Here is a 24635-nt window from a genome sequence, read left to right as displayed (position 1 = left end):
TTGACATCTTTTTATTTATTTTATTTATTTATTTTATTAGATTTTTGCCTATTGCTGGTGTTCATTTCCAGTTTCCAGGAAAACATGCCCATTGGATAAAATAAATACGCTTAATAACTGCTGTGTACACTTAACAACTACTACAAAAAAAATCATAAAATTGTGTCTTGTAACATGGTGAGCTGCTTAACAACTGCAATGATTTATGGCCATAATTCTGGGTTTAATTACAGTCGGTCATAAGTTGTGGACTACCTGTACTTCCATAAAGCATATGTTTGCATGGTAAGCTCTCTCTCCTTGGCATAGCAAGTATTCTCTACCTACATATTATAATAATCTGTAAAGCACAAAATTGTCTGGGAGGAAAGTTTGGTAGTGAAGATTGCTGTTGCATGAGAGTCCCTCATATTCTTTCTTTCTTTCTTTCTTTCTTTCTTTCTTTCTTTCTTTCTTTCTTTCTTTCTTTCTTTCTTTCTTTCCTTCCTTCCTTCCTTCCTTCCTTCCTTCCTTCCTTCCTTCCTTCCTTCCTCTCTTTCTTTCCCTCTCCCTCCCTCCCTCTCTCTTTCTCTTCATAAAGACACACCTGCACTTAACAAGTGCAAGTAAACTAAGGTAAATTACTAGTAGAGGAATTAATCTTGTGGATTCACTTTGCTCTCCCGACATCTTGCTAATTCCATCTCACTTTCTTTGTCCCATGGGACACAAACAAAAGTATTATGAATTGAACCATCCATAATATTTTGTATATCTCCCTCCTTCATCTACTCTGCATTCTCAACTTGAGTTTCATTAGTCAGTCGTGGTATATTATGACAATGAACGAAGACTTTTCTATAGCAACTTCCATAGATTCATAGACACCCTCCCCCACTGCTGAATCCAGGCAAAGACAGGTGCAGGATTAACTCAAGAGTGTATCCTTCACATTGCAATTCACTTTTGGCTGGATGTTGATAACTCACCTCAGCTCCAGCCCGGCCCGGATTTCCAGGAGGTCCTGGCTTACCACAATCACCCTAGAAAATCAAGGAGACGTGGTTTAAATAGAATGCTTATACTATGGAAGATATAAAGCAACCAAAGCCTATCTTCTTCTAGTAAACTCCCTGGTCTTCTTGTTCAACCAGCTTTAGTGATAGATGAGCATGAGGATCAGCCTGTCCTCCTCACTGTCCCAGTGGGTCCAAATCTCTGAAAACTTTGTCACAGCCAATCACATTTTTTGGGATTGAAGAGATGTGTGAAGCTGCCTAGAGCCAGATCAAATCAATGGTCCGCACAGCCCAAGGGAAACTCCTTCACTATTCTTCAAGTTTCCAATGTTGGGTTTCAATCCCCAGAATTCTCAAAGGCCATTCTCAGTGGGAATTCAGGGGGTTCCTGGAGGGATACGTTTGGGAGGGATGGGTCTGCCCTAATTGACAGCGGTTCTCTAGAGTCTACTTGAGATCTTTTTACTGAAGTTCTGCTTCCTCTTAGAAAGAATTGCTTCTCAAAACAGGGGCCTTTGTAATGTCTCTGTCTCCAATATTTTTCAGCTTCTAATGCAGTGGTGGGTTGCTACTGGTTTGGTCTGGTTCTTGTGAACCAGTAGTAACAGCAGCGGGAGGCTCAGCCCACCCACCCGGACGTCATCACGGACGATCTGTGCATGTGCAGAAGCAGGCATGCTCCCGTTGTGAACCGGTAGCGAAGGTAAGTAGAACCCACCCCTGTTCTTATGCAACTAGCTGGATTGCTGTTGCATGATCCTTGAGTAAATGAGCCTGAAATATGAATTCATAACGCTGTCAAGAAATGGTTGAAATGGCAATGAAGAAGACCTTTTTTATTTTGGGGAGCTTAATGACATTTCCCCTTCAAATTAAGAACAGTTTAGAACTCATTTTGAGGTAACCTCATTGCCTTTTACTTTTGTTTACTGAATAAAGGAAGGGGGAAGGAATCTTCGTGAAGCTTCAGAGCTTTTTTCGCTGTGAAAGTCTCAGATGTTTGATTTACATCCCAGAATCACATTCTACAAAGCAAGGTCAGGTCTTGCACTCTTCTGACCATAGTAGGACCATGAAGTCACAGTGCCAGGTTTTGATCCAAAATCCAGTTATTTGTGGGGAGCTTTTGCACATAACTGAGCATTAGGTATTGTGGAAACTGGCTGTCGTTAGGATATCTCTGCTGTTGTTATTAAGGAGTTCCTGACAGCACGTAAAAGATTTGGGTACTAGCTTGCTTGGTATATATGCTTTTTATGTTATGCCTTTCAGTCAGTTTGCTTGAACTAATAATAAATCTTAAAATCCCTTTATTTACTGATTTGTTCATTATTTCTGAATGCAAAAGAACCAACGGCCTGAGGACCTGGGCAATGCCCTGACATTTGACACAACAATGGTCAAACCAGTCTGCAGTTAATAATATTAGACCTGTGACTTCAGTGGTACAGACTCTTTAACGCTTTGTCACCTAACTGACCACAAGAACAAAGGTCAATGGGGCAAAGAGAGAAAGTTAATAATTTATTGTCTCATACTCTGCCTGCTCCTGATCTCTGAGACAGCTAATCTCAAATCCCTGTCTCCTTTCTGTTGTAATTATTAAAACTGCTGCATTGCTTAGCTTAGCTTCTCACCTTCATGAGCAGCCAAATATATGCATAAATATTTTCTCTTCCATAGATAATAGGTTGCGTATAGAATATATATAGTAATGCAACCATAAAAGACAGGCATTCTGACAGAGAGGGTGTCAGCCCTGGAAGCCATCTTTTTCGTTGGATCTTCAGGGCTGCCACATTTAATGCTGTGGGAAACTGGGAAGGGGATTGTATGGAGCAGGGGAAGATATCTAGCCATAATAATGTTCTTGTCTCTGAGTCAAGGACATTCTGCTCTGCACCTGGAGTGGTGTGACTGGGAGGCATCTCCAGTTGAGATGGTGCATTGATTGGACCATGTGATGGACATGTGGGTGTAGGGGAAGGGGCTCGGACTTTCTTTTGGGTGGGGAAAACCTGAAAGCTTCAGATTCAGTTTTCCCAGGTATGCCAATATGACATCTCTAATAAAATGGAACTTTGAGGAACTTCTAGACTCAGAATCTTCTTTCATTGGGGGTGTTATTTGGAACCCTGACAGAGGGTCACCTTTGGAGAGAACTAATAGATCTCTCTATTCTGAAGAAAAAACAAGTGTGTAGCTTGGAGCTGCTCCTAGATGCTCTCACATTTTTCCCAATCAACAATCAGAAGTATCTTTGATCTGACTGGCCAATTGCAAAAAAATGGCCTTGATAGTGTGATGCCTGAGTGTGACATCTGCAACATGTTTTCTGTGTGCCTATCTGTGGGTCTGACAGAACTCACCTGGCGTAATATCATTTCATCATGTGGGGTCCTTGATTGTTTTCTTGTTGTTTCATTATCTGATTAGGTAACATCCTTGGTTACCTGGCTAACTTAAGCAGTGATGATGTTAATGAAATATCTGGAAGAAAACAACCAAGCAGCAACGACCCCACAGTTCAACCCTGAGCTATAACTTTTCTCTTCTGTTGATACCATCATGCATTGCCTATTTCTTTCCAGGCAAAATACAAAGAGCTGCTTATTGCTTTTCTAAGATGTCTGTGGTTTGTATTAAGGCTTCTTTAGAAAGTTCCTCTTGCTCTATGATTCAGGGTCTACTAGAGTTTTCTTTGTGGTCACCCAGTTTTGGGGGATGTATTATGGCAAGTCTTATTTAAAAGCTTTTAAGACCAAGCAAACTTTTCTTTAAAAGAAAAGTTGTTGATTTTAACATTGAGCATTGTTTTTTTAACATTTCTAGTTAACTTGATTGTTGTTTATCATAAACTGTGAAGAGTCATGATAGCTTATGATACAGTTAACCAAACAAATGTATATTTGTTCCTAAGGAGCTCATTAACAATTAGTGGTTTATATTAATGAGAATTACAGTTTTCAGCATTCAGACTCACTCTACTTTGGCCTTTCCCATTTTCAGGCAAGGAAAAACCATCCCCTAGACAATATATTTGACCAATTTGACATGAGGTTGAATAAATGAGAAGAAACATGTATCACATTTTGATCTTGCAATCGATGGCAAGGCTAACCTTCTGTCCTGGAAGGCCAGGATGACCTGTTTTCCCTTTGAATCCCTAGAGAGAAGAAAAAGACAACAATCATAGAGAGGCTATAAACTTGGCTACTAGATCAAAATCAGCAGGCCCTGAGCATTGAAGCTTCAGGGCTGCCAACAGACCAGAAATCTACTTCCCCACAAAAGAACCTGGCTTGATTTAGTACCTGGCAAAAATCATTACAGTTGATAACATCTGCATGCCAAGACAATGCTAAAAGGGCATCTTCTAGCTCAGGGGTGTCAAACTTGCAGTGTCATGTTGTTCTCACTTGACGTATTGCAACTTTCCCCCCCTTTGCCTTTTCACCCATAGGGGTGGGTGTGGCCAATGCGTAATGCATCCGGCCTCCGGCCAGTGAGTTTAACACCCCGATTTAGCTGATGAAAAATTGGCACCATTAGATCTCCTGAGAAACTAAATGATCAATGGAAGAAAGAAATCTCTTTTCCCCTCTTTCCCAATGACTAGTAGAATCTTGGATAGCCAACAACTTACTGGTGGTCCCATCATTCCTGGAGGTCCTGGAGGTCCTGAGTCACCCTAGAAGAAGCCAAGAGTTAGTGCTACTTAAAGAAAGAGAAGTGCAATATTCCAAGTCTTCAGCATACTAAATCTGTCTTCTGCCCCAACTTCCCATCCAGATATAAATGGGTCCACTCTCTTTTCCTAGGAAGCATATAGCCACCACCTTGCTATTACAGGTAATCCTGGATTTACGACCACAATTGAGCCCAAAATTTATGTTGCTAGGTGAGATATTTGTTAAGTGAGTTTTGCCTTGTTTTACGACTTTCCTTGCCACAGTTGTTAAGTGAATCAACAGTTGTTAAATTAGTAACATGGTTGTTAAGTGAATCTGGCTTCCCCATTGACTTTGCTTGTCAGAAGGTCGCAAAAGGGGATCATGTGACACCGCAATTGTCATAAATGTGAGTCAGTTGCCAAGTGTCTGAATTTTGTTCACATGACTATGGGGACATAAGGTGAAAAACGGTCATAAGTCACTTTTTTCAGTGCTGTTGTAACTTTGAACGGTCACTAAGTGAACTGATGTAAGTGGAGGACTACTTGTATTCTCAAGGAGCTGAAGGTCAGCAGACACCAAACTGTCTTAATGGGTGACTTTTCAATCCTAAAGAGCCAAATAGTGACTGTAGGATGAAACCTTTTACTAGGGGATTTTTTGTGTGAATGTTGTAAGAAAATAGTAATTTGCTACTGGAACACAATTCTTACCCGGGACCCTGGTTTTCCATCTTTTCCATCTTGTCCCTCCAGGCCAGGTGGACCCTAAAATAAACATAGATTACATGTGCATTCTTTCTTTGAACTGCCTAGAGAAAAAAAAAATCCAAGTGCAACGGTCAATGCTTTATGTTTATTTAATGCACTGTACGTATTAAGAGAGCTTAATGTGCTGAAGTTTGGTTTATGGATGGATATCTTTAAGCCAGAACATTTTAACCATAGTTGTTAAGATGAAAATAAATGAGCCACACGATGATGGCTCACTGTAATGATCTGGACTGATGATCAAGCATAGTTTGTAATTGATGGCCCTACAGAATCAGAAATTATGCTTCGATGTAGACTTGCAAAATATCCTTGATGCTAAATTGGAGGCTGTGTAATGGGGAAAATAGCGCACTACAGTTAGAACTGGAAACCCACATCTGAAAATTGCTGCAATATCAGCCTCTGAAGCTAAATGGAAAGTGAATATTGTCAAGCAAATTTATGTAATGTTCTGCTTGTTACGCCGTCATTTGCTTGTTGTGCAGATCGTGGCTAAAGAATCTAATGGGTGGCTGTGTAAGCCATGGATTTTAGTGAGATCTAATTTAAACAAGTGCCCTTTTCTAAGCCTTTTCATAAAATTGGTTCATTTGAAAAAAGGGCTAACAGGCTCCTTCTAATCTTTATCTATGGCAATCTTGCAAGGGGATTGATCTCTTGAAACAAGAACTTCCTGACATTTAGGTCACATCATCCCTCTATGACTCTCGTGCTCTTAGTACAAAAGTACATCTGGAGAAGCAGGACTTCTTGAATACACAGTGCACATAATAAATATTTTACAGAAGGATAGCAGCCATAATTTCTGTTACAAAAATAATAAAGCATCTTCTTACTCCTTATTTCCCACTTCCCCTTACTCTTTGCCCTCACCAGGTGCCCAAGGGGATGGAACCTTTAAATCTTTTAAATTCCAATTTCAAGTTGTCACAGTTTCCTTATTTTAGGATGGGTTCAACAGATTTAACAGATTAACAGATTTGGAAGGGACCTAATAGGTCATCTAGTCCAACCCCCTGCTCAAGTAGAAGACCTTATACCATTTCTGGCAAATGGCAGTCCAATCTTTTCTTGAAAGTCTCAACAGATGAAGCTCCCACAACTTCTGAAGGTAACTTCTGTTCCATTGGTTGATTGTTCTCACTATCAGAAAGTTCCTCCTCATTTCTAGGTTGAATCTCTCCTTGGTCAGTTTCCATCCATTATTCCTTGTCTGGCCTTCAGGTGCTTTGGAAAACAGTTTGACCTTCTCCTCTCTATGGCAGCCCCTCAATTATAGGAACACTTTTATCATGTGTCCCCTGGTTCTTCTCTTCATAGACTAGCCATGCCTAGTTCCTGTAACCGTTCTTCATATGTTTTAGTCTCTAGTCCCCTAATCATCCTGGTTACTCTCCTCTGCATTTTTTCTAGAGTCTCAACATCTTTTTTATAGTGTGGTGACCAAAACTGGATGCAGTACTCTAGATGTGGTCTTATTAGGGTTTTATAGAGTGGTATTAGTACCTCACTTGATCTTGATTGTATCCCTCTGTTAATGCAATTTAGGATTGCATTGGCTTTTTTGGCTGCTGCTGCACACTGTTGGCTCATATTTAGCTGGTTGTCCACTAAGACTCCGAGATCCTTCTCACAGTCTCTGCTATTAAGCCTGGTTTTCCCCAGTTTATATGTGTGTTTTTGGTCACAACAGTATATATAAGCATAAGCATGAAACAACTATACAACATATAAGCATATATATATTGAAAGGAAACAATAGGACAGGAACGGTAGGCACTTTTGTGCTCTTATGCATGCCCCTTATAGTCCTCTTAGGAATGGGATGAGGTCAATGGTAGACAGTTTTTGGTTAAAGCTTTTGGGAGTTTGAGAAGAGACCACAGAGTCAGGTAGTGTGTTCCAAGCGTTAACAACTCTGTTACAAAAGTCATATTTTCTGCAATCGATTGAAGCGGTTAACATTAAGTTTGAATCTATTGTTTGCTCTTGTATTATTGCAATTGAAGCTGAAATAGTCTTTAACAGGAAGGACATTGCAATAGATGATTCTGTGTGTTAAACACAGGTCTTGTGGGAGTCGGCGGAGTTCTAAATTTTCTAATCCCAGGATTTCAAGTCTGGTGGTATAAAGTATTTTGTTGTTTTCAGAGGAGCGGAGAACTCTTCTTGTAAAATATTTCTGGACTCGTTCAATTGCATTGATGTCAGATATGTGGTGAGGGTTCCAGACAGGTGAGCTGTATTCAAGAATAGGTCTAGCAAATGTTTTGTATGCTCTCATTAGTAGTGTAGAGTTTTTGGAAAAGAAGCTACACAGGATTAGGTTTACGACTCTTAGAGCCTTTTTTGCTATGTAGTTGCAGTGGGCTTTGGCACTTAGATCATTTGATATGAAAACTCCAAGGTGTTTAACAGGGTGGGGGTCATCTGTAAGGTAATGTCCATCAAGCCTGTACTTAGTGTTTGGATTCTTTTTTCCAATATGTAAGACTGAGCATTTGCTGGTTGAGATTTGGAGTTGCCAAGTTTTAGACCAATCGGATACAAAGTCAAGGTCTTTTTGAAGGGTAGTAGTATTGTTGGTGGTATTAAATATTTTGACATCATCAGCAAAGAGAACACAATAACTTGAGATATGGTCACAGAGATCATTTATGTATAGTATGAAGAGCGTTGGTCCAAGAATGCTGCCTTGAGGAACGCCACTTTTCTTATCTAAGTGTAAGACTTTACTTTTCACTACATTGATGATGAAGAAATACAGCAAATTTGAGTTAAGTTTGATAGTGCAAGAGCAGGATGGGCTAAGTTGGTTTCAGCTTATGAAAGGGACTTCTTAAGGGGTGAAACCAGGAAAACACACCATGTTTTCACACCATGCTGAAACCAGCTGTCTTCTCACTTTCATTTTAGGGTGATTTAGACCAGGGGTTCCAACCTCTGGGCCACAGCCCACTAGTGGGCCATCAGCTGTTTGCAACCGGCTGCAGAAATGGTGGGTGAGCACACACGCATCCCCACTTGCATGCGCACAAGTGGTGGTCACGCATGCATGCCGCTCATGCAAATGAACCAGTGCGTGTGCACGATTACCAACTGCTCACATGGAACCATCTCTTCTCCCCTTCCCCTCCACCCCCCCCCCCCGCGGGTCTGCAAAGCCGGAAAGGTTGGGAAACTCTGATTTAGACCATTGTGTTTCCAGTCTACTTACTTGTAGTCCAGGTTGTCCTGGAGGTCCAGGGGAACCAGCCATGCCAGGAACCCCACGCATCCCTTCACTGCCCTGCAGAAAGTAGAGAAGAAAAGCCCTTTCAATGATTCAGCTGCTGTTGGCTGCCATGGGGAAGAAGAGCAAAGGAGGAGAAGCCAAGGACACAGTTTGGCCTGGGGAGAAATGCGATTAGATTCCCATGCATCTTCCTTTCCATTATATTTACAGGTAGTCCTCGACTTACAACAGTTCACTTAGTGACCATTTAAACTTACAATGGCACTGAAAAAAAGTGACTGATGACCATTATTCATACTTATAACCTTTGTATCTTTGATTGATCACGTGATCAAAATTCAGATGCTCGGCCACTGGTTCATACTTATGACGGTGGCAGTCTCCCAAGGTCATGTGGTCTCCTTTTACTTCCTTCTGACAAGTAAAGTCAGTGGGGAAGCCAAATTCACTTAACAGCTGGGTTAGTACCTTAACAACTTCAGTGATTCACTTAACAGCTGTGGCAAGAAAGGCTGTAAAACTGGAGCAAAACTCATTTAACAAATGTCTCACTTAACAACAGAAATGTTGGGCTCAATCGTGGTCATAAGTCGAGGACTACCTGTATTAAATTTTTATGCTGCCCATCTCCTGTAGGCAGCTTACAAGTTGGCTTCCTTTACTGGAAAATGTCCCACTCCCTGGACAAGCTGATCTGCTTCTGGGAGAAGTTAAAGTTATGTTTTGCATAAGAGAGGGGCCCCATTTGAACCCCACAATGTTGGGTTCTTTAACCCAAAGGGGCTTTTTCCAAAAGACAGCTGGACATTCTTATGTTTTTTTCCCCTTGAAAACATTTCACTTCTCATCCAAGAAGCTTTTTCAGTTCTGACAGAACTTCAGTCAGAACTGAAGAAGTTTTTTGGATGAAAATTGAAACATTTTCAAAGGGAAAAAAAAAAAAACCCAAAGAAAATCCAGCTGCTTTTTGGAAAAATGCACCTGGAGGACAACTATGACTTAAATGATTGAAAATCTCCATAGACGATCCTTCTTAAATTAGGCTCCAGGTTTACTTCCCTTCAAAATGCCTCTTTCTATTTCCCAGGAGCCAAGCAAAATCTCCAGGCTGCAGTCCTGAGAAAACGCAGCAGATGTCAGTAAAAGCCAGCAATTGGCAGATCCCACGCCCCCCCCCCCACCCTACTTCTAATTTTTTCCCTGTTGCAACCCAACAGCTATTTTTCCCTTGGCATTCTCAAAGGAGCTTCTTTTCAGATCCATGCTGCCAATGCCTTCTCCATCCAGCCTTTTATCTGCAGAAAGAGTTCCCATGACCCGTAACACAAAGATAAAATGCTCTGCCTTTAGTAGTATGTGTTTACTATGAATCCCAGTGGAAACTCCACCTTTGAGCAAAAGACCCCAGTTCCCCACTTGCTCTTCTGGAGGTTGCTCCCCCCTTCACCCATGGTCTTGTTGGACAGAGAGCTAGCAAGCTGTAGTAGTAATATGTGAACTTGTAGCTTTGGGGGAAGAAGAGCCTTCATTTCCCCACAACTGCTTTCATAAAAGATAGAGAATGTGAATGGATGAGACAATTCATGCCTTTTTACTCTTCTGCCCTTAAATTTCTCATGGCTGGGTCTCTTGGTTCCTGTACCTAGTAGGAAAGCAGCATAGGCAGTCCTTGACATATGACCAGAATTGGGACCAAAATTTCCACTCCTAAGCAAGGTGGTTATTACCAAATCATGCCCATTTTTTGCCATGGTTGTTAAGAGAATCACTGCAGCTAAGTGAATCAACCAGTCATTTAGCGAATCTGGTTTTCCCCATTGACTTCGCTAAATGGGAAGGTCACAAATGGTGAATCACACAATCCTGGGGCACTACAACCTTCACAGCACCTGAATTTTAATCAAATGACCGTGGGGATGCTGTGATGGTTGTAAGTATGAGGACTGGTCATAAGTCACTTGTTTTCAATCAGGGCCACTGAAACTTTGAATGGTTGCAATATTGAGGATTACTTGAACTAGTGGAGGCAAAGTATTTTTATGTCTCTCTTTGTTGCTTCCTTCTGTTCAGCTCTAGGTATTAAAGGACTGCAAGAACAGCATTTTAGATGCAGTTTGGGGAGAGATAAACAGAGCAACAGAGTTGGAAGGGACCTTATAGGTCATCTAGTCCAACCCCCCACCCAAGCAGGAGACCTTACACCATTTCTGACAATGGCAGTCCAATCTTTTCTTAAAAGTCTCAAGTGATGAAGCTCCCACAAGTTCCGAAGGCAACTTCTGTTCCATTGGTTGATTGTTCTCACTGTCAGAAAGTTCCTCCTCATTTCTAGGTTGAATCTCTCCTTGGTCAGTTTCCATCTATTATTCCTTGTCTGGCTTTCAGGTGCTTTGGAAAATAGCTTGATCCCCTCCTCTCTGTGGCAGCCCCTCAAATATTGGAAGATAGCTATTGTGTCTCCCCTGGTCCTTCTCTTCACTAGACTAGCCAGGCCCAGTTCCTGCAACCATTCTTCCTGGTTGCTCTCCTCTGCACTTTTTCTAAAGCCTCAACATCTTTTTTATAGTGTGGTGACCAAAACTGGATGCAGTACTCTAGGTGTGGTCTTACTAGGGCTTTATAGTATGGTATTAGTATCTCACTTGATCTTGATTCTATTCCTCTGTTAATGCAACTTGGGATTGCATTGGCTTTTTTAGTTGCCACTGTACTTATATATAACCTCCAGGAAAAGCTCATGAACAGAAGAGGGTTTCCCACATGGACCTTCATCTGGAGTGCTGCTCTTACAGAGATAGAGGAAGGGGAAGGGAGACACAGAGCCAATGCTGTCATTATCCCAATTTTGCTTGCAGATAAGTGCAGAAGAAGGAAGGAAGGGATGATTGACAAAGGAGGAAGCCATGCTGCTTCTGTAGCCGTAACAGTTCAGCAATTGGTATAACATTTCAAGGCCAGCAGGGAAATTGATCTTCATGTTTTGTTTCTTTTGGCCTTGTTCTTCCAGTTTGGAAGCCATAACCCACCCCTCTTCTCCAAGCCCAGGAACCCAGAGAATTCCTTTTCCCCAACAGTTTATAAGAGCACTAAGTCTACAGTTGGGTTAACCACACGGATTTCCATGCATTCTTTCCCTCTGTCAATATTTTACAGCTAAAAAAAAAAAAACAACCTCCAAGAAAATCAATTGTAAGAGAATTGTTTGCACCTTATGTGTATGGTTTTGTATGCAACTTTCCCTAATATATTTTTAGAAACATGCTGCATCCATGCTTTTATACAGAAGTACTACCATATCATTTCAGCTCAACTATCCCTTAATATATGTAATCTCCTTGATGCATCTTTCTCAAACAGTTTCTTTGTGAGAAGGAGAATGCCGACAAAAAGGCTGGTGCCATTTTGCTCCCATTGAAATTGGGTGGGCAGGAATATTCATATTCTTCCTGCTTCTTGCAAAATGGGTCCTGCCTTCATCTATCTTCCCTCCCCTCAAGATTTGACTTTGGTCGCTCACCTTTTCGGCTGGGGGTCCAGGAGGTCCAGGAGGTCCTGCTTTACCTGGAAAACCTGGAGGACCCTAAAAAAGATGTCAGCAATGACTTCAGAACACTAAATATGCTACATTAGTAAGAAAAGTTCTATTCAGTTTAATATGGAATCTTGTAGTAGGACAAAGCAGGGATTCTGCAATATGTCTAAATTACCTGAATTAGGCTACTATACATTTCTATAGCCTATCATAGATAAGGAACCGAAGCTCTGCAAAAACCAAAACTCCCCACTATTTTTACTCATTATCTAACTTTGGAGCTTCTGAGATTTCAGCCAGCTCAGGTGCTTCATGTTGTAATGAGATTTTGATGTGAGACTATGCACTGTGGTGAAAAGGATGCCCATATTCCCAGTGTGCACATACGCAGAGCTGCCAGAAGACAGGAACAATTAAGAAAACAGGGTCAACTTGGGAGTAAGGCTTGGAAATGATTGGCCCCTCCCATAAGACATAAAAGAGGAGCGAACGGGACGTGAGCTTTTGCAGGAAGCAATTTTTTCATCTGATCAGTTCAAGCTTTGAAAAGTTCTGTTTGACCCTGTGCCAAGTTTGGCCTTGTCCTGCATTTAGCAATTAGTTTTCTGGCAGCATTCCAAGGGAGATAAGGAAGCCTAGGTCAGAACATGGGCAGAAAGTTGTGTGGTTCTATGAAGATCTGATGAAGTCTTTACAGGTGGTGTCTTTGGTTAGCTTTAAGCAGAATTTCTCATGCTGATATCCTCCAGCAATGCTGGATTACCAGTTTCCATCCTGTCTGGTCCAAACCATATCTGGATGGCATCAGATTGGAGAAAGGTGATTGGAAGATTGTGGAAAGTTAATTTTTTAGTCTATCTTTTCCATTTCTGTACTGCCAGAGAAAGGATGGGACATTTGTTTTTTGAGCTTGGCTGTTTTCTTGAAGATGCTTCATTACCCACAGAATAACAAAATAACAGAGTTGGAAGAGACCTTGGAGGTCTTCTAGTCCAACCCCCTACTCCAGCAGAAAACTCTATACCATTTCAGACAAATAATTCTTAAAAACCTCCAGTGTTGGAGCACCCACAACCTCTGGAGGCAAGTCTTTCCAATTGTCCAATCGTTCTAATTGTCAGTGCTCTGATGATGTTACCTAGTTGGGTCATGAAAGAAAACAGCCAAGCTCAGAGACCACCAAGGAGCCCAAAGTTCAACTCTGTGCTATAAATATTCTCTTTTATTAGTACATTTGTTTTTCTCACACTAGTATTGCTTTTCTTCTTAAACAGATTTCTCTTGGGGGTCTTATCCATAAACAGAATCTTAAATAATGTCATTGGGATCTATTGGAAGAAGCTCTATAACTCTTTCCTTATGGCCATGCAATGTTGCAACTCACAGACATTTTATAAGTGTGATTGTCTAAGGAGACCCGACACTCCAGGACAAAATATTTTGGGATGTACCAAACTTACCGGTGCCCCTGGAAAACCGGGTTGGCCTTGAAAACCCTGTGAATAAAATAAATGTAGATTAATATCCAGCAGTGCTCAAGATAAATAGGCAAAATAGCCCCCCCCTCCCCCCGATGCAAGCTGGGCTGATTTGAAAAAGCTACGGCGAGTAAAACCTGATTAGCATTTTGGATGGAAGACTACAGAGACATCTCCGGGCAGATGGGAAGAGGAAAAAAGCTCTCAGAAGGTGGCAAGGACAAATAACTATTGTATTTCTGTATTATTTACTCAGGTGCCATCAGACTCTTAAAGGATTTCCTTACTTTCCCCTCTCCTCCCCTCCTCTCTCCTTTACCAAGGAAAACTTTTGGATATTGCTCAGTGGCATTTAGGACAAGGAATTTACAAAAACCTTCTATGGAGTTTTTAAGCCTGGTCAGTTCTTGGATGGATAAGTTTAAGCATCTAAACTGCCAAACTGGAAAGATGCACATCAGGAAAAGAGGATCTCCTGTGCCCCAGCGGCACTTTTTAAAAATCAGGTTTTCCCATTTTTTGATGAAAAATAAGAGCCATGCCGGTCAAATGGAGAGATCCCTGAAAGGACCAGGACGGACGGAACATAGATTCCAATCCTTAGTACTGTGGGTTAGTTGATCAGTTGATGGATGCTACCCCAAGAGGTTATGGGGTCAGGACCCTAAACTTGATGGGGAAGGTTGAGGCTGAAACGGTACTCAATCCAAAGTAGTACAAGAGATGAACAGCTATTTGAGCTCATTAGAGTGGTGACTTTTGCTAAGAGGTTTTGTGAGAATGTCACAAGGGGAACCACAAGACATATTTTTGGTTTTATCTTCTACATTAGTTACCAAGAATCGTTGCTTTTTGCAAGAAGATGAGGCAAACTAAGACTCAGAGGTGTCCACAAGTGCAGGTAGTCCTCAGCTTGCAATGATTCTTTGAGTGATTGTTCAAAGTTACAACAGCGCTGAAAAAGTGACTGATGGCCATTTTTCACACCTTATAAGCATTGCAGCATCCCCAAGGTCACGTGATCATACCTCAGATGCTTGGCTCATATTTATGACAGTATCCCTAAGTCATATGATCACATTTTGTAACTTTCTGACAAGCAAAGTCAATGGAGAAGCCAGGTTCACTTAACAACTGTTACTAACTTACCAGCTGCAGTGATTCACCGTGACAAGGAAGGTCATAAATTGAGGAAAAATTCACTTAAGAAATGTCTCACTTAGCAAAGAAATTTAGAGCTCAATTGTGGTCACAAGTTGAGAACTACCCATATGACCAAAACAGTCAAGATGGTGACCATGATGGGGCTATAAAAGCTATATCCATTTTTTATGGGTGTTATGCAGCATGAAAAACTTCTTATGGTTGACTCGCTATGCAGTCTCGCTTGCAATCAGACAATAGTAATGGGAGGAGAAAGGGAAGGTATTGGAATCTAAGGGAGGCTCGGGAGGGAAATGTAGAATGCAAATGTGCTAACTGGAAACAAACCCAACACCCCAAGGTCATCGGCTGGGAATGTCTGAGGCAGGCAGATTGTTCCTAGAGCAAGGAAAGTACAAATGATTGGTGGACATGGACAGGGCCAGGGAGAAAATGGGAAAGTTTTGCTATGTTGTTTGCGCACCAAATTGTTAAAACTGGCTTTTCTACTTCTTTACCCATATGGGTTTTTCAGTAAAGGCATACTCTTGGTAAAAAGAATATCTCAGGAGTTTTTCTTGCTGTCTAACCAGTGGGACAATTGACATAAATATATACCATTTTAGTAAATTGGCCAATTAAACATTCGTTTTAAATGTGTTTTAAATTTGTTATTTATATTATGTGTACTCTTGTGTTTTTAATACGGCTGTAAACCGCCCTGAGACCTTCGGGAGAAGGGCGGTATAGAAATTGGATTATAAATAAATAAATAAAATAAAACAGACTGCACCAGCCTAGCTGCCCTCAACCTTTTGACCATGCCCTGCAGACACTCCTTCTAGCACTCCAGATCAAGCCTCTAGCAGAGGCTAGAGGAGACAACACTCAAGGCAGCGAGGCACAGGCACACTATTGCGGTGCCAAAAGAGAAGGACACCCTCCCACTCTGTACGTGTAGCCTGTGTGTACATTGCTCCATGTGGTGGCCACTTCCGGAGTGGAACACTCCTGGCCCAGAATATCTTACCTGGTCTCCTTTTTCTCCTGAGCTGCCTGGCAATCCCCGTTCTCCTCTGGGACCCTGATGCAATGAAAGAATAACATTGGTGTTCTTTGCCTGGAGTTGTTGCACTGCAGACTTGAAGTTCTCCCTGGGCTGGTTAGCCAGTGTCTAACAGGCTTAGATGATGATGAATGAATGAAATCTGGAACCTTTGTCCCTGACATGCTCCTTCTCAATTTGTAAAGCAGTTTTGAATCTAGAGAACTGTTCAAATAATCAGAGCCCTCACCACCATCATGGTGTGATGAACTCCAGAGTCAGGGTCACCTCCTTAGTGAAAGCTATGACCCAGATCATATATAAAGTACACAAAATATATTCCCTTCCTGCATTCTCAAACATGCTAACAAGTGTATATATATATATATATATATATATATTTGTTATATATATATATATATGTATATATATATTTGTTTTCTGAGGTTTTCACGGGTGTTTGTATGTAGGTCTTTGGTTGTTTGGGTTTTCTCCCGTGTAAAATTGGAAGTGTCTTGGCGACGTTTCGACAAAGTCTCATTCGTCATCTTCAGGCTTCAGCTTCGTGCTTCTGGGAGCAAATTTTATGCGGGAGAAAACCCGAATAACCAAAGACCTACATATATACACCCGCGGAAACCTCAGAAAACACACACACACACACACACACACACACACATGATATATATATATATATATATATATATATATATATATATATATATATATATATATATATATATATATATATATATATATATATACATATATATATATACATATATATATATATGTATATATGTATATCTATCTATCTATCTATCTTACAAAAGCTTACCCTGTTTACTCAACCTCTGATACACAACCTTTGATACCATCCTTTCCTTTCTGACTGCTGCCTATTTTTAGATTGAAAACCTTTCAAGGCAAGACCTATCAAACCTGTTATTTCCAAAACATAAATAACTTCCCATCAAATCATTTGCTACCAAAGGCAAAGCTTGCTGCAGCTCAGGCCTCAAGATCTCCCACACTACAACACCCAGAATTTCCAGCAACCGGATGCCTTGGTTGCAACCAAAGATGCCATAACTCTGCTAAACAAATAATTTCCTCAACACTGTCAAACTATTTACTAAGTCTGCACTGCTGTTAATCTTCTTATCGTTCCCATCACCCATCTCCTCCCACTTATGACTGCATGACTATAACTTTGTTGCTGGTATCCTTAAGATTTATATTGATATTGTTTCCTGATTGCTTATTTGTACCCTATGACTATCATTAAGTGTTGTACCTTATGATTCTTGATGAATGTATCTTTTCTTTTATGTACACTGAGAGTGTATGCACCAAGACAAATTCCTTGTGTGTCCAATCACACTTGGCCAATAAAATTCTATTCTATTCTATTCTATTCTATTCTATTCTATTCTATTCTATTCTATTCTATTCTATTCTATTCTATTCTAGTCTAGTCTAGTCTAGTCTATTCTAGTCTAGTCTAGTCTAGTCTAGTCTAGTCTAGTCTAGTCTAGTCTAGTCTATTTGATAAGTCATTTCATGCCATACATTAAGTGAGCTGGTAAGCTTACCGAGGGTCCTATGGGTCCTATAGGTCCATCTATGCCAGGGGGTCCCTGGAGAGCAAAAGGAGACATTTCATCAGCAGCATTACTAGAAATTAAGAATGATCATAGTGAAGGATGGAATGGAGGAGATAAGCTCTTGAGCTGGCAATTGTTGATCTAACAATAATGACTTCAGAGAGTAAGACAGTTTTAAAAAGAACAAGTACACAATTCCATAAACCTGTTTATTATTTTTATTTACTAAATTGCAGACTTAATAAATCTAATCTAATATATAAATAAAAATTACAAGAGCCTTGACATCATTCATGAGAGTAGGTATATGATTTATGGGTCCTCATTAATGAACATTCCACAGATAGTTATGCCTTACTGAGATACTCATAAAATTGTTTACATGCAAAAGGCTCCAAAACTGATCTGTAAAATCTGCCAGGGGAACCTCAAAATTTCTTTTTAAAAAAATCCAAAACGAAAGAACCATAGTCAGTTGTTGTAGATCTGTTTTTCTCTGAATTACATGCTGGCAGGAGATGGTGGATGTTGTGGCAAACATTCCTAAAAAGGGTCAGGCTTGGAAAGGTTAATCTACAGTAATTTGAGTAAGATGGTCTTTGGAATTAGAACACTTTCAGACAACTAGCCCTTGGGTCTCTCAGCCCATCAGCCTATTTCAGTAGAGAATGAGCCCATGGTGGATCTCAGCTCTTTTGATTCTTGGTGATCTAGTCCTACCCAGTCCCTACCTTCCCTTCCTTTCAGTTCTTCCCACACATATTCATCTGGGCCCAGATGAAATGACGGGGTGGCAAAATTAGTGCTGTTAATTAGTTCCTTTAAGTATCTGTTTTTTCTGGGTAAATTGAAAGGAACAATTCTCCTTTTCTTTGGCAGGGGACACATTGGCATGCAAGGTGCCAGCCTGTGAACTTTGTTCTTCTCCATAACTTATTTTGGATTGAACTTGAGGTTAACTTTCCTGGTTTGTTAGATTCAGAGAGAGTGACTACCATAGAATCATAGGGCTGGAAGGGCCCTTGGAGGTCTTCTAGTTCAACACCCTGCTCATGGCAGCAGACCTCATACTGCTCTAGACAGATGGTTGTCCAGTCTATCTTTGAAAACTTCCAGCGATGGAGCACCCACAATTCTAGTAGGCAAGCTATTCCACTGATTAATTGTTCTCAGTGTCAGAAAATTTCTCTGTAGTTCTAAACTGGATCTTTCTTTAACGATCTTCACCCATTGCTTCTTTGTCCTGCCTCCAGGTGCTTTGGAGAATAAATCAATTCCTTCTTCTTTGTGACAGTCCCTCAAGTACTGGAATACAGCTATCATGTCATGAAATTCCTTATCCACAGAAATGATAAAGAAGAATACATCAAGAACTTATGAAATTGCAGGCTTTTGGTCAGAATGTTGTTTGATAACTAGGAAATCTGCTTCAGTTAAAACAGTGTTTCTTAATCTTGGCAGCCTGAAGATATGTGGACTTCAACACTCAGAATTCCCCAGCCAGTTGAAATCCACACATCTTCAAGGTATCATTGTTGAGAAATGTGCCACTAAAACCCTTTGTTTAGCAACGCCCTTAAAGTACGGCAGCTTACCTCACCAAGGTATTTTAGATTTACCTAACTTAATATGAATCTTAATGCATTTTTTGCCCTTTCGTATTTCTACTTTCAGGGTGATTTACAGCAATGTTAAACAGTTAAAGCAATAAATTAAAACACTTTTTAAAAATGCAGATATAGCTACTATGGAATAAAATGTATACCAATGATATTTTAAAAGGCCTTTGAGGATATAACTTGCAGCTGTAAAGATAGGAGAGAACTTTGCAAAAATGGGAGGAGGGTTATAAAGGGAAAAAAAGGCTCTTCCCCAGCCACAAATGTCCCAATTTCTGAGGATGAGCTCTGAAAAGATGACAAGAAAGGACATTTAAGATAAACCCCCTTCCAGATACTTACCGATTCTCCTTTCTCTCCTGAGGGCCCAACATAGCCTCGTTCCCCTTTGGCGCCCTAATACATAAAAATGAAAAAGGAATATTGTCAGCAATACTGTAAGAGCAATTTCCACCACCCCCACTTCCATTCAATCATTTCTAATTCTCAGAATTTCCCTGGACGTGTCCCTGCAGTTTCCTTGATTAAGTTTTTCAGAAGTAATTTGCCATTTGGGTTGCCATTCTCTGTTTCCTAGGGGTAAGAGGAAATGATTGGCCCAAGGTCACCCAGTTGGCTTTGTGCCCAAGGTGGAGCTAGAACTCACAGTCTCTTGGTTTCTAACCTGGTGCTTTTACCACTACACTAAACTAGCAATTAATAACAGCCAAAGCTTGTCAAGTGACACAAGAATTCCCTCTTTCTTCCATTCTTCTAATAAAATAATAAAAGTTCTGCAAATATTTTTTGTATAAAAGGTCAAACAATGATTGGCAAACTCTGCTTTTGAAACCAACATTTTAGATTTCCAAATATTGATTCTAAAAATGATAAAAAAAATTAACATATAAGATAAAACCTGAACATTTCACACTTTCCCCTACATGCAGTGAAAATCCAATAGGGACTTAAGAGGATATACTGTATTCTTAAGAGAATCAAATGAGAAGAAGAGAAATGTGAGCAAACTTTGGGTCAGAAGAAAGTCTTTGAATTTGTTTTTTCTACAAGGCAATTCTGCTCCACTGTGGGCAACTGATGACCACCCAACGTCTTTTTGGGGATTTAGAAAATGATTTTTGGGTGGCACTGGGTTCCTTCTTATGTCCAAAAAGCAAGGCATTATTGTAGCCACTCAGCCCATCGCTCTGGCATGAGCTAGGAAACTCAGGTCCAGGCCCATCAGCAGCCATGGAACTCCCAGGATGATCTCTATCATCTATCATCTATCTACCTATTGAATTTATATGCTGCCCATCTCACTCTACAAACTGACTCTGGGTGGATTACAATTAAAATGATAAATATTAAAATATTTAAAAAACTAGATACAAAGATGAGAAACACAAAACAAGATCTGTTCAGTGGTGGCCTCTTCAGTCCACCAGCCACCTTCAACATGGAATACTCCCATTAGCACCTAAACCAACCGGCAGAGCCAGATTTTGAAACCCTTCTGAGCGCCAAAAGGGTCATTACGGCTTAGCTGAACTGTCATCACAGGATTGTGGCAGTGGGGAGAAATTAGAAGAGGGATTACAAGGCACACACACCCCGCCTTGAGATCTAGGAGAAAGAAGGGATACAAAGATAGGTCATACTCACAGGGAGCCCAGGGGGTCCTACTGATCCAGGATATCCAGGCTGACCTGGAGGACCCTGAAGAGAAGAACATTGAAAACATCTCAGTGCAGGTTAGGATTGAGGGTTCAAGTTAACCTGACAGAACCAGCTCTCTATGGCATCTGCACAGCTCCATTTTGATGTTCAGGTCGATGCTAGAACATGGCAGGCAAGTCTTCCTTTTCTCATTTAACCCCTTCTGCAATATGCAGCAGAATTTGTGTCCTTGTGCTTAAATTCCTTGAACATAGAGTGGTGGCCCTTCTTGATCATCTTGTCAAGTCCTCAGTCAGAATAATAAAGGGGTGGACAGCCATTCTCTTTTACTGCGACCTTTCAGGTCAAATGAGGATTCCAACTAGATTAGAATTTCTTAGATCTAGATCAGATTAAATCTAGAATGTTTTAGATTAATATTGCAATCATGGAACTAAGCCAATGTTTTTCAACCTTGGCCACTTTAAGACGTATGGACTTCAACTCCCAGAATTCCCCAGCCTGGAAGGGAAACTAGTGGCCACAGCTAATGGCCAAGATTGAGAAACACCAAAGTAAGGGGGAGAAAGAGAGAGAGGGAAGGAGGGAGGGAGGGAGGAGAGAGAGAGAGAGAGAGAGAGAGGGAGAGAGAGAGAGAGAGAGAAAGAAGTTGCTGATTATTTTGATGCAATACATTAAGCTTTTACTTCAGGGGAGTTGGAGGCAGTTGGTGGTTTCACTCAGCTCATAGCTCCTACTGTGCAAACCCTAAACAGATTAATTCAGTAATAATCTTAAACATGCTAAGACATTCTCTAGACCTTTCCTGGCTTATCTGGTCTTGCCTTCCTATCATTAAGCAGGCTAAAATCAACAGTTTAAATTGGGACTGTTAACTTTTAGTGGACAGTTAGGCATTTTGATAGCATGTACCAAGTGTTTTTACAAAATAACTTCTGTTTTTAATGTGGCCAGTTACAATGCCCTCACTGCTCAGAAGACGAGGAGATATTCTTCACCAACCCATTTAAATGTCCTCCCTTCCACCATTTGCTAGCACCCTTGTTTGATTTCCCCCCCTCTAGGCAGAGAGGGACCCTTTTGAAGAACACAGTGGAATATTGTCACTTCCATGGCATCTTCAGAGGAAATAAATGTGTCTAGAGTTCTCCATTTATTTGTTACTGCTAATTAGAAGAATCTATTTGATGCACTTAAATCAGAGGCCCAACAACAGCTGGATGCTTGTGGACACAACCTCTAATTATAGATTTTCCAGATCTGATATCATCTGTTTGTGGTTGATTACAAGCGAAATACTTTTCCGATTTTCCACCATCCGTATGGGGCATTCCAGCTCGTGCCTCAAATCATCTGTAACTTGTTATTTGAGGCCTTCGGACTCGTGATCACATCAAAATGTTCTCAATCAATCTCAACTGCACCCATCCATGAGGCCTGTCATCAGTCATCAGTCTTCTAAGCCATGCCATTGAAGGGTGTTCAGACCTGTCTTTTCCAACCTAGCATCTTGCAGACAAGTTGCAGTCTCAACTGATTCGTAGAGAGCCACGCTGGAGAAAACAGGTCTCCATCAACAAGCTCAAGGCTTCTCTGAAATTATCAGTTTGGATCCAACACTCACTGGTTCTCCCTTAGATCCAGGGAATCCAGCCGCCCCACGTTCACCCTGGAGTCCCTTTGGAAAGAAAAAGATACAAGATATGTTTCAGGTTTTCTGCCCTCCCCCATTTAACTGAACCACAGTTGCGAGGGTGGCCTCTCTAGCTATGTACCTGGGAACAGGCTGGGAACAGATGGAGAATAAGTTATAGAAATAGGAATACAGCATAAGTATCGAGTAGTCTTGAGGTAGTCACCACTTCCTTAATTAACCACTGGTGCCTGGAAAGCTACCATCAGCATCTGGAACACAGTTTTCCATAGCTTTTTCTAGGCTTACAGATCAATAGAATTCACACAGTTTTGATGGGTTAGACATCTGATTAGTCAGGTTTTAGAAGGGCATGTTTGCAGCAGCAATTCTGGGCACACACACAACATTGCTAATTGAGACAAGGCACAATCAAAATGGATTTGGATCATGATCTGGGCAGTATGTAGAGGACAGAAAATTCACAAATGTTCTCTCTCTCACACACACACACATATACACACTTATATTTTATTCCAAATACAGATAGTCCTCAGTTAGTGACCAAAATGGAGACTCCATTCCTAAGCGCTGCAGTTGCCAAGCAAAACATCACATGATTGCATTTGCAATTTTATTTTTACCATCTCTATTAACTCTGCTAACTGCAAGCTGGTTGTGAAGCATCTGAATGGCAATCATGTGAATGCAGGGTGTTTCAATGGTCATTAATGCGAGGATTGGCGCTAAAGCTAATTTTTACAGCATTATAATATTGAATGGGCATTACAGTCGGTAAGCAAGGACCACCTGTATAAGGTCTTAATTGTCCCATGGAGACATATTCCAATCCCCACAAAGCACTGTTGGAAACATTGCTAGATGAAAAGAACTAACACTATTTGGATTTCTTTCTATGATCTAGGAAAAGCTTTCTCTGAATATTCAAAACAGCATGTGGTACAGAAAAAAAATCAGCAAATTTTTAGTATATACATCTAAATTCCAAGGCAAAGTGAGTGGTATTATCTGGCTGTCACATTTCCTGCATTGGCATCTTGGAAGCTCTAGCGAAGATGAAATCATTATCAAATTAATTCACTGTTTTCCTCTCTTTACTACTTACAGAAGAACCATTGAATCTGATTAGATTCCACTTCAGCCTCCATTACTGATCCTGGCCAACAATTTCAAATTAAAGTCAGAATTCAGCCATAATTCATAATTCAATGGGTACTGGTGACTAGTTCCCACAGAAAATACTGGAATCCATCTTAGGTTGCAATCCTGTTACAGAAATCAATCAATCTATCTATATCTCTCCCTCCCCCATCCCCCATCAAAGATAGACAGATTTTGCTGGTCTTTGATTTAGATAGACGATCTATCTACCTATCATCTATCCACTTCTTTCTTTCTTTCTTTCTTTCTTTCTTTCTTTCTTTCTTTCTTTCTTTCTTTCTTTCTTTCTTCCTTCCTTCCTTCCTTCCTTCCTTCCTTCCTTCCTTCCTTCCTTCCTTCCTTCCTTCCTTCCTTCCTTCCTTCCTTTCTTTTTCATTCTAACACTGTAAATTCCCAATCACTATTTTTCTTCACTAACTCCCATCTGGTCCTTCCACTATATAATAATTTTTCCCCTCATGCTGGATAAATTCTTTCATTCAGAGGCGCTGTCAGACAGCTCTTTCCTCTGTAATCATGTCAGGACCAGGAGGACTATACATGAAGCTCCATCAGGAGGACAGAACTATAAAACAGACTGTAATGTAGGATCAAGTTTCGACTGAAGATATGAAAATTAGCAAAAATAGACTGATCTAAGAGAAAAATGAAACATAAAAAAATGATGCAAGATGTTCTTTCCTTAGCAAATATTCATTTTTATATTGAGCTGAAGACTGAAGAAGGCAGTGTATCCTCAGGATGGGTCAAAAAGACACAACTATGCAACATATGTAAAACTATATATGGGCCTTTGATTGCATAATTATGGTCTGAAGTTTCTTTTTTTGACCTCACCCCATTGACATATCTGGAAGAGAATTATATTTTGATAATTCTCCCCTCCTTTTTCTTATGTTGATTCATCATCCTGGATGCTGTTGAGTTTGGTCCAAAGCCTGGGACTGGATCCACTAGTAGATTCAGCAAGTAATTCATGCCATATGTTCATTATAAGATAAAATGGTTGTATTCAGGAGGAATGGGGTTTTGTTTTATCAGGGCATCAAATAATATA

At 40.5% G+C, this 24635-nt stretch overlaps 1 protein-coding gene across 5 annotated transcripts in view; it reads right to left on the bottom strand.

Annotated features, from left to right (window-relative positions):
• COL16A1 (collagen type XVI alpha 1 chain) overlaps positions 1 to 24635 on the bottom strand; it is a 272606-nt gene that overhangs the window by 15873 nt on the left and 232098 nt on the right. For all 5 annotated transcript variants that reach the window (XM_058196500.1, XM_058196501.1, XM_058196503.1 and 2 more), the window contains 12 exons: positions 22388 to 22441; positions 20749 to 20802; positions 19447 to 19500; positions 17474 to 17518; positions 15864 to 15917; positions 13673 to 13708; positions 12198 to 12260; positions 8663 to 8734; positions 5386 to 5439; positions 4645 to 4689; positions 4120 to 4164; positions 969 to 1022 (listed from right to left, as the gene is read on the bottom strand). In XM_058196500.1, the coding sequence (XP_058052483.1) occupies positions 969 to 1022; positions 4120 to 4164; positions 4645 to 4689; positions 5386 to 5439; positions 8663 to 8734; positions 12198 to 12260; positions 13673 to 13708; positions 15864 to 15917; positions 17474 to 17518; positions 19447 to 19500; positions 20749 to 20802; positions 22388 to 22441 (630 nt within the window). The remainder of the gene's footprint in view (positions 1 to 968; positions 1023 to 4119; positions 4165 to 4644; positions 4690 to 5385; positions 5440 to 8662; positions 8735 to 12197; positions 12261 to 13672; positions 13709 to 15863; positions 15918 to 17473; positions 17519 to 19446; positions 19501 to 20748; positions 20803 to 22387; positions 22442 to 24635) is intronic.

Source organism: Ahaetulla prasina, chromosome 10 (genome assembly GCF_028640845.1).
Source record: "Ahaetulla prasina isolate Xishuangbanna chromosome 10, ASM2864084v1, whole genome shotgun sequence".
Classification (NCBI taxonomy): Eukaryota; Metazoa; Chordata; class Lepidosauria; order Squamata; family Colubridae; genus Ahaetulla; species Ahaetulla prasina.
This window is presented reverse-complemented; position numbering and strand designations above follow the sequence as displayed.